General features: G+C 42.5%; 1 protein-coding gene across 3 annotated transcripts in view; it reads left to right on the top strand.

Moving 5' to 3' along the window:
• The window catches only part of DIPK1A (divergent protein kinase domain 1A), a gene marked incomplete at both ends in the record, with an annotated part of 92,393 nt that overhangs the window by 70,514 nt on the left and 6,959 nt on the right, over positions 1-14,920 (top strand). For all 3 annotated transcript variants that reach the window (XM_080690858.1, XM_080690859.1, XM_080690857.1), the window contains one exon: positions 14,022-14,129. In XM_080690858.1, coding sequence (XP_080546984.1) covers positions 14,022-14,129 — 108 coding nt within the window. The remainder of the gene's footprint in view (positions 1-14,021; positions 14,130-14,920) is intronic.

Below are 14,920 nucleotides of genomic sequence, written 5' to 3'. Positions count from 1 at the left end.
AAGAAGGCTTTAATAAATAGAAAGGCTTAATAAAAATAAATAAATAGGCTTAATAAATAGCAGGTAGAATAGTAGAGCAAGGCTTGGTAAAGAACGTAGAACTATGGGACCTTAGAGAATAGAAAGTATTTGGAAGCCGGGCGTGGTGGCGCACACTTGTAATCCCAGCATTTGGGAGGCTGAGACAGGAGGATCCGGGTTCGTGGACAGTCTCAGCTACTTAGTGAGGCCCTTTGCAACTCAGTGAGACCCTGTTTCAAAGTATAAAAAATTGGGCTGGGGGTGTAGTTCAGAGGCAGAATGCTCCTGGGTTCCATCCCCAGTACTGCAAAAAAAAAAAAAAAAAAAAAAGAAAGAAAAGAAAAGAAAAAAAGAAAGTATTTGGAAGGGCACTAAGGACAGTCTTTCTCCTCCAAATTATAAACCAGATTTGCCTTAGCTATTTTATCCTAAGAGTAAAATGCTGAGAATACCCAGAACCATATACTAGCCACTGAACCTTAGACTAAATTGCAACTTTTGTTTGCTTATAAATTATATATTTTTCTCTTTTGTCTTTTTATAGTCAATTTTGAAATCAAACTTAGAATTGAACAAATTAAATATGTACTTCATATAAATTTTGTACTGTGTGAATTCATTTAATTTAGTAATCAATTATATTTCTTTTTTTTTTTTTTTTTTTGGTGATACTGGGGATGGAATCTTTCTACCCCTGGGCTACACTCGCAGACCTATTTTATATTTTTTATGTGGAAACAGGGTCTTTAGAGCTAGAGAGGCTGGCTTTGAACTTGTGCGATCCTCCTGTCTCTGCTTCCCAAGCGCCGGGATTACAAGCGTGCACCACCACACCCGGCAGTAATCAATTACATTTCTATATGGGTCGGTAGTGCATGCCTTTTATCCCAGCTACACATGAGGCTGAAGCGAGAGGGTCACAAGTTCTAGGCCAGCCTTGGCAACTTAGTGGAACCTTTTCTAAACAAGCAAACAGGTCTGGGGATATAGGTCAGTAGTTGAGTGCTTGGCTAGCATGCATGAGGTTTAATCCCCCAGTAGTGAGGGGGGAAATAAAGTATATTCTTATTTCAGAATTGGGTATCAGTTTAAGAATATTAAGCTGGGCGTGGTGGCGCACTCTTGTAATCCCTGTGCTTGGGAGGCTGAGACAGGAGGATCACACAGGTTCAAAGCCAGCCTCAGCTGGCTTAAGAGACCCTGTTTCCAAATAAAATATAAAGTATGTCTGGGAGTGTAGCCTGGAGGTAGAAGGCTCCTGGGTTCCATCTCCAGCACCACCAAAAAAAAAACCAAAAAAAGTTATATTATTTCCCTTAGTCTCTTTAACCAGTGGGTAATTTTTTAAATTAATTTTTATTTTTATTTTTTATTTTATAGAAATATTTTTTATTGGTGCATTATATTCATACATCATATTGGGGTAAAAAACTTGTGTGTAGAGTCATGCACACATCACTGATTTAACCCCTACCCAATTCCCACCCCATTCTCTCCCCTTCCCTCCCTCCCTTGCTCAGCTTAGTGATTGACTTCGATATGTTTAAGTACATTGTGTGTTTTAGAGATTTTCCTTCTTCCCCCCTCCTTTCTCCTCCTTTAGGTTGTCTTGTTTGCTCCTTCATAGGATCTTCTTTTTCATCTAGTGGGTAATTTTTTTTTTTTTTTTTTGGTGGTACTGGGGTTCCTGGAAGCCCTTCTACCTCCGGGCTACACTCCCAGACCTATTTTTACATTTTTATTTGGAAACAGGGTCTCCTAAGCCAGCGCGTGCGGCTGGCTTCGAACCTGCGCGATCCTCCTGTCTCTGCCAAGCGCGGGGATTACAAGCGTGCGCCACCACGCCCGGCTAGTGGGTAATTTTTGTTAAAACATTTATCATAAGGCTATAAAGTTGCTGGTATTCTTATCTAAGTTTCTAGAAGCTACACACCAAAAACTGAGATAAATTTTGTACATTGTACATTGATTTGTTATTTGAATACAAGTGTCTTGTTTTCAGAGTTTTTTCTTTTCTTCTTTTTTCTTTGTTTTTTGTTTTGTTTTGTTTGCAGTACTAGAGATGGAACCCAGGGGCATTCTACCTCCGAGCTACACCCCTAGTCCTATTTTTATTCTTTATTTTGAAACAAAGCCTCACTAAATTGCAGAGGGCCTCACCGAGTAGCTGAGACTGGCCCTGGACCTGTGATCCTCCTGTTTCAGTCTCCCAAGTACAGGGATTACAAGCATGTGTCACCACACCTGTTTTTTTTTTTTTTTTTAAGCCAGGGTTTTGCTATGTTGACCAGGTCAATCTGGAACTCACTGAGCTTAAGCTACGCCCCCACCTCAGTGCCCCAATAGCTGGGACTACAGACTTGCACCTCTGCACCTGGCTTTTGTTTTCAGTTTTTTTTTTTTGGTGGTGGTACTGGGGTTCCTGGAAGCCCTTCTACCTCCAGGCTACACTCCCAGACCTATTTTTACATTTTTATTTGGAAACAGGGTCTCCTAAGCCAGCGCGCGCGGCTGGCTTCGAACTTGCGCGATCCTCCTGTCTCTGCCTCCCAAGCGCGGGGATTACAAGCGTGCGCCACCACGCCCGGCTGTTTTCGGTTTTAATAAAAGTATGGAGCCAAGCACAGAGGGTTTCTGTAGTTTCAGCTAATTGAGAGGATGAGACCGGAGGATCCCTAAAGCTCATCAAGTTTGAGATTAGTCTGAGCAACATAGTGAGACCCAGCTCAAAATGAAAGAAAAGTATGAAACATCTTACTATCAATACCTGTTAATTAGGGTTTGCCTACAGTGCAGTGGATTAACAGACTTCTAAAAATCTGAGAAGGAGCCAGGCATGGTAGCGCATGCTTGTAATCCCAGCGCTTGGGAGGCTGAGACAGGAGAGTCGCACAGGTTCAAAGCCAGCCTCAGCTACTTAGTGAGGTTCTCAGCAACTTAGTGAGACTCTGTTTCCAAATAAATTATAAAATAGGGCTGGGGGTATAGTCCGGAGGTAGAAAGCCTCTGGATTCCACCCCCCCAGTACCACAAAAAATAATAATAATACAAATCTGAGAGGAGCAGGATGTGGCGGTGCATGCTTTAGCATTCAGGAGGCTGATGGGAGGATCTTGATTTGCGGCCAGCCTCAGCTACTTAGTGAGATCCTTTGCAACTCAGTGAGACCCTGTTTCAAAAGTAAGAAGAATAAAAACAATAGGGCTGGGGATGTAGCTCAGAGATAGAATGCCCCTGGGTTCAATCCTCAGTACCACACACAAAAAAAAATAATCAGAGAGGGCCAGGCATGGTGGTGCATGCTTGTAATTCCAGTTTTGTGAGGCTGAAACAGGAGGATCGCAGGTTTGTGGCCAGCCTTAGTGAGGCCCTCCACAACTTAGAGAGACTCTTGTTTCAAAATAAAGAATAAAAAGTAGGGCTGCCTCTGGGTTCAATCCCCAGTACCGACCAGGGCAGGGGTTGGGGATGGGGGCTGAGAAGGGAGCTGGGCACGTGGCACACACCTGTAATCCCAGTACTCTGGAGGCCAAGACAGGAGGATCACAGGTTCGAAGTTAGCCTCAGCGGCTTAGTGAGACTCTCAGCAATTTAGTAAGACCCTGTTTCCAAATAAAAAGTAAAACAGGGTTGATGGTACAGCCAAAAAACCTGGGAAGGGAAATGGAGTGATATACCCAGAAAAGCCAAGGCCAACCCATGGAAGGTGTAAGGAATGAAAACGGTTTGCTCTTGTTTGTTTAGAAGCGGCTTTCTGAAAATGAGGGCAACAAGTAAGTCTAGTGAGATGGGCTTCAAGAATGCTTTTCTTCTTTCCAGTTGTGCTTTTGTCTTTTTCCACAAAGCTGATTATATAACACGTCATATAATTCATTATACATTTTCTCTGATTATAGAAATACCTAATTCGTCATTTCAGCGAGTCCTATCACATAACCAGAAAGAAATCTTACACAATTTGACTATAGGAAAGATTCACCTCACATGCCCTATTTTGTTTGCTGGACTCTTAAGAAAAAAAAAGGAAAAACAGAAGCCAAAGGAATATTTCCCTTCCTCCCTCCCTTCCTATTTTCTCCCTACCTCCTGCCTTCCCTCTTTCTTTCTTTCATTCTCTTTCTCTCTTTTTTCTTTCTCTCCTCTTTCTTTTTTTTTTTTTTTTTTTTTTTTTTGCGGGTTTGGGGATGGAACCCAGGGGCATTTGACCTCCAAGCTACACCCCCTGCCCTACTTTTTTTCTTTATTTTGAAACCGGGTCTCACTGAGTTGCAGAGGGCCTCACTAAGTAGCTGAGGCTGGCCTCGAACTGCGATCCTCCAGGTCTCAGCCTCCCGAATGCTGGGATTACAAGCATGCGCCACCACGCCCGGCCTTTTTTTCTTGTTGTTCTGGGGATGGAACACTCCAGCCCTATTTATTTATTTATTTATTTATTTATTTATTTATTTATTTTGGTGGTGGTACTGGGGGTGGAACCAAGGGTCCTTTCTAACTCCGGGTTATACTCCCAGACCTATTTTATATTTTATTTGGAAACAGGGTCTCACTAAATTGTTGAGAGCCTCACTAAGTAGTTGAAGCTGGCTTTGAACCTGTGGGATCCTCCTGTCTCAGCCTCCCAAGCGCTGGGATTACAAGCGTGCGCCACTACGCCCAGCCTTTATTTTTTGGTTTGAAACAGTATCTCGCTAAGTTGGCTGAGAGTCTTACTGTGTTGTTGGCCACAAACCTGTGATCCTCCTGTCTCAGCCTCCCAAGTACCGGGATTACAGGCGTGCACCACCACACATTGGTTAACGCTGCAATCTTGCCACACTCCTCTGTGGCTTAGAGCTCAAGGTCCTGCCAGGTCATATGAGGCCTGCACCACTCACCACTTTAGCAGTGGTAGCAGTATGGTATTAAAGGAGCACACTTTTAAAAACAGAAGCACTAAAAGATGAGAGGGCCTATAAATTTTATTACAATCTCTTTTGAGATTGAATTTTCAGGGCTAATGGATTATTGTTTAAAACAACTAGCTTGCCTGGCGTGGTGGTGCACGCTTGTAATCCCAGCACTAGGGAGGCTGAGACAGGATGATCGCACAGGTTCAAAGCCAGCCTCAGCTACTTAGTGAGACCTTGTTTTCAAATAATAGGTCTGGGAGTATAGCCTGGAGGTAGAAAAGCCCCCTGGGTTCCACCCCCAGTACCACAAAACAACAACAAAAACAGGGTCTTGCTAAATTGCCCAAGCTAGTTTTGAACTTGTGATCCTCCTTGATTCCTAGGATTATAGGTATGCACTATTACACCTGGCTGGAAATTGTTTTAAATTGATGTAATCCAGTTTAGTCTATCATACTTTTTTTTTTTTTTTTTTTTGCGGGTCTGGGGATGGAACCCAGGGGCATTCGACCTCCGAGCTACACCCCCTGCCCTATTTTTATTCTTTATTTTGAAACTGGATCTCACTAAGCTGCAGAGGGCCTCACTAAGTAGCTGAGGCTGTCTGTGAACCCCGATCCTCCAGTCGCAGCCTCCCGAATGCTGGGATTACAAGTGTGTGCCACCATGCCCACCTGTCTATCATACATTTTAGATTCTATTTGAAAGATAGTGAATCTGACAAAGTAAAATTAAAATTTCTTTTAAAACTCCCGCCTGTATTACAACTAGGTGTAGTGGTGCATACCTGTAATCCCAGTACTTGGGAAGCTGAGACAGAACTATAGGTTCAAGACCACCCTCAGCAATTTAGGGAAAGTCTATTTCAAAGCAAAACAAAAGGCCTGGGGGCTGTAGCTTGGAGGTAGAATGCCTCTGGGTTCAATCCACAAAATTATTTAAATAAAAACTTCCTGTAATGTGAGATTAACATATGAAAATCCATCCCCTTATAAAGGAACAGAAGAAAAAATTATTTGTAGTTAAAAAATTTCTTTGTAATCTGTAAACTCATTAAACTTCTACCACAGTCTTTTTAGGTATTCTATCAACTTGCATGAACAATTTACTCAAGACAGAAGCAGTGTACTCCTGAGCCAGGCTTCTGTTACCTTATAGTTAGAATCAGGCAGATAGAAATTCTGAACCAGTGATTTTTTAAAATGTTATTTCATAAGCCAGCAGCATCAGCACCACCTGGGAACTTGTATAAATGCAAATTATCAGTCACAAGAGCGACTGAATCAGAAACTCTGAGACTAGGGTCCATCAATCTGTATTTTAATAGCCCTCCAGGAGACATGAAATTCATTAAGCTTTCGAAACTGTTGTTTTAATGATTAGCCCAGAGAGCCTCTGGAGTACTGGCCTCCTGACCTGAGCTGCAGCCACATACACCGTTGCATCCCTGATTAAAATGTCAGAGGCACCTGGACTATAACCTGTACACATGCATACATATACCCTGTTATGCACTGGAAATATTTTAATAAATTATGGTCATTATAACAGAAAATAAAGAACTGAAACCAGATGTGTGTTGTGTGTATAGGGAAAGAGATTTGTGCACCTTTTTTGGATTGAACCAGGGGCAGCCAACCTCTGCCTCTTTTTTATTTTATTTTATTTATTTATTTAGAACTGGGGTTACAGGTGTATGTCTCCATGTCGGCTATTTGTATACCTTTAATGGGTAGGAGAAAGAAGGCAGTAGAGAGTAATAATGAGAGTTTAAAGAAGAAAGTACAGAAAATGTGAAGAATTAAAACAGTTCATATGCCGGGCGTGATGGCGCACGCTTGTAATCCCCACGCTTGGGAGGTGGAGACCCTGTTTCCAAATAAAAGATATAACATAGGTCTGGGAGTGTAGCCCGGAGGTAGTAGGGCTTCCAGGAACCCCAGTACCACCAAAAACACAAACAAACAAAAAATAAACAGTTCATATAGGGAGTGGGAGAGATTGACTATAGACTTTTCAGGCATTGTTGAACAACCCAACTCTGATATATATATATATATATCAGAGTAAGGAAATATATATGTATATTTATATGTATATATATGTATATGTATATGTGTGTGTGTGTATATATATATATATATATATATATATATATATACACATTTCCTTACGAAGGAGAAACTAAAGTCTAAAATTGATGTCTAAAATACGTTTTTAGACTATGGATTTTAAAAAATTAAGGGCTGGGTAGGTAGCTCAGTGGTAGAGCACTTGTCTAGCATGTTCAGGATCTTGGGTTCCATTCCTGGTACCACCAAAAAAGAAAGAAAGAAGGAAGGAAGGAAAAAAAAGTATTTAAAGCTAGTACTATATATGCTTGGATATGTTTGCTGTTAATGCCCCCTTGTGGCACAGTCCAACACGGATACGTTTTGTAAAAGAAGCTAGAGAGTGACGCCTTCTGGTACTATGAAGTACATGCAAGCAAAGATGGTAGAATCAGAAATAAAAATCTTTAGTAGAAAGCCCTTGGACATGTGTTGCTGATTATTTTATTGTAAAGATGAACTCACTTTTCTCTGTTTTTACTTAGAATCTCGTATTACTTACTGTGATTATAGTTTGTGTGTGTGGCTGTGCCTGAACACAAAACAATGTGGCCAGCTATCCTTTCCACACAAGCTTTTGTTGGTGATGGAAACCACAGCTTAAGAGCCTGTTCTTTGTGACTGCTTCTTTGATGCAGGGTTGGCTTGAGGCCTTTGCTCAAAACAAGAAATTTGATTCCCATGCTGGCTGAGTCTTCACGGCTTACCAATTCACTAGGAAGATAACCTAGTTTGTGCTTTGGTATCGGGAGTTAAAGTCAGGGGTATTCTACCTTTGAGCTGCACTCACATCCCTATTTTATTTTTTACTTTGAAACAGGGATTCATAGCTGGTGGCACACACGTATAATCCCAGAACACGGGAAGCTGAGACAGTAGGATCGCAGGTTCATGGCCAGCCTCAGAACACTTAGTGAGGCCCTCTGCCATCTAGTGAGACTCTGTTTCAAAATAAAGAATAAAAAATAGGGCTTGGGGTGTATCTTGGAGGTAGAATGCCCCTGGGCTCAATCCTCAGTACTGCAAAAAAAAAAAAAGATTTTAGCTAGTATGGAAAAATAATTTTTCCCAGTGAGTATTTTTTCTTCTTTTGAAGATATGTAGTCTTTGCTATATTTCCTATGCTGGCCCCGAATTGCTGGGCTCAAGTGATCCTCCTTTCAAAGCTTCTTGAATAGCTGTGGCTACCATACCTACCTTGAAACAAAGTTTTAAAACCAGTTCTTTATATTGATTTTTTTTATGGAACCCAGAGGCTTTTCTACCTCCAGGCTATACTCTCAGACCTATTTTATACTTTATTTGGAAACAGGGTTTCATTAAGTTGCTGAGAGCCTCACTAAGTAGCTGAGGCTGGCTTCGAACCTGTGCGGTCCTCCTGTCTCAGCCTCCCAAGTGCAGGGATTACAAGCGTGGGCCACCATGCCTGGCTTTTATGTTGATTATTTAATAAACACTTAATAGCAAACTAGCTGTGTGCTACAGGAGAGGGAAAGTTCAAAGGTGAATGTGGCCAGCTTTGTGTCTCCGCATCATCGAATGGGGGAAGAGTATAGGCTCAGAAAAAAATACACAGCTCAGGATGTTTCACTTGGAGGATGAGTGCTGCAGAGGAAGCTCTTTTTAAATCCTGATCTTGAAGAGATTTAAGGACAAAATGTTCTCAGATTCAAGATGAAGACAGTAAGAGTAGATCTTTCAGTCCCATCCCAGAAGTTGCTCAGATTAACAGTTGTAACAGTATAACATTAACAGTTGTACATTAACAACTGTTAATTCACTTTTCATGGCTGTTTTCATCCCAGTCCTACTTTTTTTTATTTTTCAATACTAGGAATTGAACCCAGGGGCATTCTACCTCCAAGCTATACCCCAGCCCTTTTTTTTTTTTTTTTTTTTTTTGGTGGTACTGGGGTTCCTGGAAGCCCTTCTACCTCCGAGCTACACTCCCAGACCTATTTTTACATTTTTTTTAAATTTGAAAACAGGGTCTCCTAAGCCAGCGCACGCAGCTGGCTTCGAACCTGCGTGATATTCCTGTCTCTGCCTCCCAAGCGCGGGGATTACAAGTGTGTGCCACCACGCCCGGATCCAAGCCCTATTTTTTTATTCTTTATTTTGAAACAGGGTCTCACTACGTTGTAGAGGGTCTCACTAAGTATCTGAGGCTGGCCATGAATCCATGATCCTCCTGTCTCAGCCTCCCAAGTACTGGGATTACAAGCATGCGCCACCACCACGCCCTGCTTCCAGTCCTACTTTTAAACTGGCTGCCATTTTCAGTTTCTTTGTTCATCTCTTGGTTAATTGAAATTCATTCTCTACCCCAGGCGTGTTGGCACATGCTCGTAATCCAGTACTTGAGAGGACCACAGGTTCAAGGACAACCTCAACATTTTAGTGACCTAGTGAGACCGTGTTTCCAAACAAAAAACTAAAAGGGCTGGGCTTGTAGCTCAGAGATAGAATACAGCAGGATTTGATTCCCTAGCTCTACCATCACCACCAAAACATAAAAAATAAAAATAAAAATCATTACCTGATAATATTTTCAAGAGATCCTAGTGAGACCAGGAGTGGCGGCCTGCATTACACACTTCTAATCCTAGTACTTGGGAGGCTGAGACGGGATTCCAGGTTCCAGGCCAGACCCTCAGAAACTTAGTGAGAGACCTTTCAAAATAAAAAATAGCCAGGCGTGGTGGTGCATACTTGTAATTCCCGCGCTTGGGAGGCTGAGACAGGAGGATCACACAGGTTCGAAGCCAGCCTCAGCTACTTAGTGAGGGTCTCAGCAACCTAGTGAGACCCTGCTTCCAAATAAAAATATAAAATAGGTCTGGGAGTATATCCCGGAGGTAGAAAGCCTCTGGGTTCCACCCCCAGTACCACCAAAAAAAATAAAAAATAAAAAATAATGCCAGGTGTGGTGGTGCACGCTTGTAATTCCTGTGCTTGGGAGACGGAGACAGGAGGATTATGCAGGTTCGAAGCCAGCCTTGCTGGCTTAAGAGACCCTGTTTCCAAATAAAATATAAAATAGGTCTGAGAGTGTATGCCAGAGGTAGAAGGGTTCCATCCCCAGTACCACCAAAATTTTTTTTAAATTTTTAAAAAATAAATAAAATATAAAAGCCAGGCATGGTGGCGCATGCTTGTAGTCCCTGCACTTGGGAGGCTGAGACACACAGGTTTGAAGCCAGCCTCAGCTACTGAGTGAGGCTCTCAGCAACTTAGTGAGACCCTGTTTCCAAATAAAGTATAAAATAGGTCTGGAAGTATAGCCCAGAGATAGAAAGCCCCTGGGTTCTACCTGCAGTACCACTAATAAATAAATAAATTAATTAATTAATTAAAAGGGCTAAAGGTATATATTGGAGGTAGAATGTCCTTGGATTCAATCCCCAGTACAAGAAAAAAAAAAAAAAAAAAAGGAGAGAGAGATATGCTAGTCAGAACTATATTTTATGAACCTCATCTGTTCAGAAACATTTGATGCTTTTTTACTTGAAAGAAAGTTTGGATATGTAAAATAAGAATAGCTATTACTGAATGTTATTGAAGCCATAAGCTGGGCACAGTGGCTCGTGCTTGTAATCCTAGTACTTGGGAGGCTGAGACAGGAGGATCGCAGGTTTGAGGCCAGCCTCAGCTACTTAGTGAGGCCATCTGCAACTTAGCAAGACCCTGTTTCAAAATGAAAAATAAAGTAGGACTGGAGGTGTAGCTTTGAGGTAGAAGGCCCCTGGGTTCAATTCCCAGCACCACAAAACAGCGAAACAAACAAAACGAAATGGAGCGGGTCAGCTGGGTCATTCATACCGGTTTTTCCCGGGATGTCACATGTCCTTTTACTCTTTGGATGAGAGTGCTCTTTGACTACGAAGTTTCCTTGAGTTCTATTTTGCGTCCATTTTTTCCGCGTTCCTGCCTCCCCGGTGCACATGCTGAGTGTCTTGTACACTCTGTACCAACTCGCGTCCCATGAGTGTCCGCCTTTCCACTCTTCTGCTCCTTTCCACCCGCGCACCCAGGAGGCACGGGCGTCCTGCTGTACTTTGTCCTTCGTCCCTCTCCGCCTTTGTTTATAATAGCGAGGCTGCATGTTGAGGCGTTTTCTCTTTTCTTCCCCTCCGGTTCTGTCAGCTCATTTCCGTCCCCTTCTGTTGCCTCGCCGTTTCCCTGCTGAGTCTGACTTTAGGCTGTTGTAGTAAATCTTTTGGATCCTAGCGCTGTGTTTGGTTTGCTTCAGGGCGACGTTTTCTGGAAATTTCCCTTATCTGACATTTGCTTTCCTGTTCCTTTTCTTCCGATTCTTGTAGACTTGCTGCAAGCCTTCTTGCTTGTTTTATTTCTCCTTCCTGTGTGAAATGGTTCTTACTCAGCCAGCCCCTTGCAAGGAGCAAATACACAGCAAACTGAGCTGCTAGTGAAGCTGCCTGTGGGTGTGTGTGTGTGTGTGTGTGTGAGAGAGAGAGAGAGAGACAGACAGACAGACAGACAGACAGACAAACAGAGAGACGGAGACAGAGATGCTCACAAAGATTGACTTGGCCAATGCATCTCTCCAGCAGCTGTGAGCTGCTTATAATTTCTCCCAATCCCATCAACACTGCCTCCAACAAAGAGACCTTTTTAAAATTTTTTTTTTATACTAGGGATCACCTCCAAGCTATACCCCCAGCCCTTTTTAAGCTTTATTTTGAAACAGGGTCTTGCTAGTTGGATGAGAGTCTCACTACTTGCTGAGGCTGCCCTCGAACCGGTGATGCTCCTGTCTCAGCCTCCCAAGTACTGGGATTACAAGTGTGCGCCATCACGCCGGGCTCAAGACAGCCTTCTGAAGGCTCCTAGCACTTGGCCCTGCCTTGTCCCACTACTTCACTATGCCAGGCAGAGTTCCGGGAACTTCCCAAAGCTCATGCCCCTTGAAGGCTCGTTGCCAACCATGATGATTCTCCTCAGATGATCCCCGTAGGGTGCCCTGCCCTTGTCCGAGAACTGAGGCCACCACAGGTATTTAATCTCAGCCCACTTCTGGGCTCTTGTGTAATCTCTGAATTTAGAAGCTCATTCTCATTATTGTACATAGAGATACATTGGTATGTTATCAAAGATGGAGTTTATATTTCTTTTTTTTTTTTTTTTTTTTTTTTTTTTGGTACTGAGGATTGAACCCAGGGGCATTCTACCTCTAAGCTACACCCCAGCCATATTTTTTTTTCTTTTTTTTTTTCAGTACTGGGGATGGAACCTAGGGGTATTCTACCTCCAAGCTATACCCCCAGCCCTAGCTCTTATTTTTTATTTTGAAACAAGATCTCACTGAGTTACAGAGGGTCTCACTAAGTAGCTGAGGCTGTCGACAAACCCGCAATCCTCCTGTCTCAGCCTCCCAAGTACTAGGGTTACAAGTCTGCACCACCATGCCCAGCTATTTTTTATTTTTGCAACGGTCTCACTAAGTTAGCTGAGGCTGGCTGCGAACCTGCAATCCTGCTGTCTTCTCCTCCTCCCAAGTACTGGGATTATAAGCATTTTTTTTTTTTTTTTTTTTTTTGGTGTGGTACTAGGGCATTCTACCTCCACCTCTGAGCTACACCCCTAGCCCCATTTTTTATTCTTGTTTTTGAAATGGGGTCTTACTGAGTTGCAAAGGGCCTCACTAAGTAGCTGAGGAACTGCAGTCTTCCTGTCTCAGCCTTACAAATGCTGAGATTACAAGCATGTGCCACCACACAAGGCTTGGCTTGGCTTTTTTGTGTGTGTGTGGTACTGAGGATAGAACCCAGGTGCATTCTGCCTCTGAGTGACACTCCCAGCCCTAATTTTTTATTCTTTATTTTTGAAACAGGTTCTCACTGTGTTGCAAGGGTCCTCACTATGTAGTTGAGGCTTTCTGCTAACCATGATCCTCCTATCTCCATCTCCCGAATTCTGGGATTACAAGCAGGTGCCACCATGCCCAGCTTTGCATTTCTTTTTCTCGTTTTTTTTTATTTTTTTATTTTTATTTTTGTGTGATCTCAAGGATAACAAAATGGCAGATATAACTTTACTTTGTTGTTTTATTTATTTATTTTGGTGTTGGGGATTGAACTTGGGCATTTTAACTCTAAGCTACAGCCCCCTGCCCTATTTTATTCTTTATTTTGAAACAAAGTCTTGCTAAGTTGCTGAGGCTGCCCTCAAACGTGCCATCCTTCTACCTCAGCCTCCCAGTACTGAGATATAGGTGTGCACAACCACTCCTGGCTATTTAAAATATTTTAGATAGAGTTCTTCTATTCTTGGAGGGAGTGGGGACCATACCACCTTAGACCATGTTAAGTGAGGAAAGTTTTGCACACGCCTCAGAGCAACAAAGCCTCTCATCATCTTATAGCTAGTGACAGATCTTGGATTCAGATCCAGGTCTAAGTCCAAAGCCTGAGTTCTGTCCATCAGAGAACTTTCTCTTAAAGGACTTTCTCTTACTGATGTCTTTCCTTTCTTTCTTTCTTTCTTTCTTTCTTTCTTTCTTTCTTTCTTTCTTTCTTTCTTTCTTTTTCTTTCTTATTTTGTGGTACTGGGGATGAAACCAGAGGGATTCTACCTCTGAGCCTCACCCTAATTTTTTTTTTGGTGGTACTGGGGTTCCTGGAGATCCTTCTACCTCAGGGCTACACTCCCAGACCCATTTTATTTTATATTTTTATTTGGAAACAGGGTCTCTTAAGCCAGTGCGGTTGGCTTTGAACCTGTGCGACCCTCCTGTCTCCGCCTCCCAAGCGTGGGGATTACAAGCGTGCACCACCATGCCCGGCTTATTCTTTATTTTGAAACAGGGTCTCACTGAGTTGCAAAGGGCCTCACTAAGTAGTAGTAGTAGCTTAGGCTGTCCTCGACCCGTGATCCTCCTGTCTCAGTCTTCCAAATGCTGGGACGATGTTTTTTTCTTTTTAATGTTTCTCTTTATGAGTATTTTCCTGCTAACTCCCCTTTTGTTTCTGGTCTGCAGTGTGACAAGTACAAGACTGGCGTCATTGATGGGCCCGCATGCAACAGCCTTTGTGTCACTGAAACACTTTACTTTGGAAAATGTTTGTCCACCAAGCCCAGCAATCAGGTATGGATGTTATACAATAAATAAATAATTTATACAATAAATAAAATATTCCAGAATGGAACCGGGTGTGGTGGCACACACTTGTAATCCCAGCATTCAGGAGGCTGAGACAAGAGGATCGCGGTTCATGGACAGCCTCAGCTATTTAGTGAGGCCCTTTGCAACTCAGTGAGACCTTGTTTCAAAATTAAGAATGAAAAATAGGGTTTAGGAGCTGGGCGTGGTGGCGCACGCTTGTAATCCCCGCGCTTGGGAGGCTGAGACAGGAGGATCGCACAAGTTCGAAGCCAGCCTCAGCTACTTAATGAGGCTCTCAGCAACTTAGTGAGACCCTGTTTCCAAATAAAAATATAAAATAGGTCTGGGAGTATAGCCCAGAGGTAGAAAGCCTCTGGATTCCATCCCCAGTATCACCAAAAAAAAAAAAAAAAAAAAAATAGGGTTTGGGTTGGAACTCGGAGGTAGAATGCCCCTGGGTTCCATCCCCAGTATTGGGGAAAAAAATCCAGAATGTAAGTTTAATTTTACCTTACACTACAAGCAATATTAAGGCAATTCTTAAGCCAGAGTTTTGGGACATTCCATGTATTTCAATTTTGTATGCTTGATTCATTCATTCAGCAGATCTTTATTAATCCCTTTCTTTTTTAATTTTTTTATTGGTCCATTGTAGTCATACATCTTAATGGAGCACAACTTGGCAGAGGCACACTTAATCTTTTTTCTCTGGTGTATTCCAAACACTGTGTTAATAATTAAGAATACAGTGGTGATTAGGGCAGAGTCCTGTA

Source organism: Muscardinus avellanarius, assembly GCF_963383645.1.
Source record: "Muscardinus avellanarius genome assembly, chromosome: 3".
In the NCBI taxonomy this organism is placed as follows: domain Eukaryota; kingdom Metazoa; phylum Chordata; class Mammalia; order Rodentia; family Gliridae; genus Muscardinus; species Muscardinus avellanarius.
Note: the sequence above shows the minus strand (reverse complement) of the source record. Positions and strands in the feature narration are given on the sequence as shown.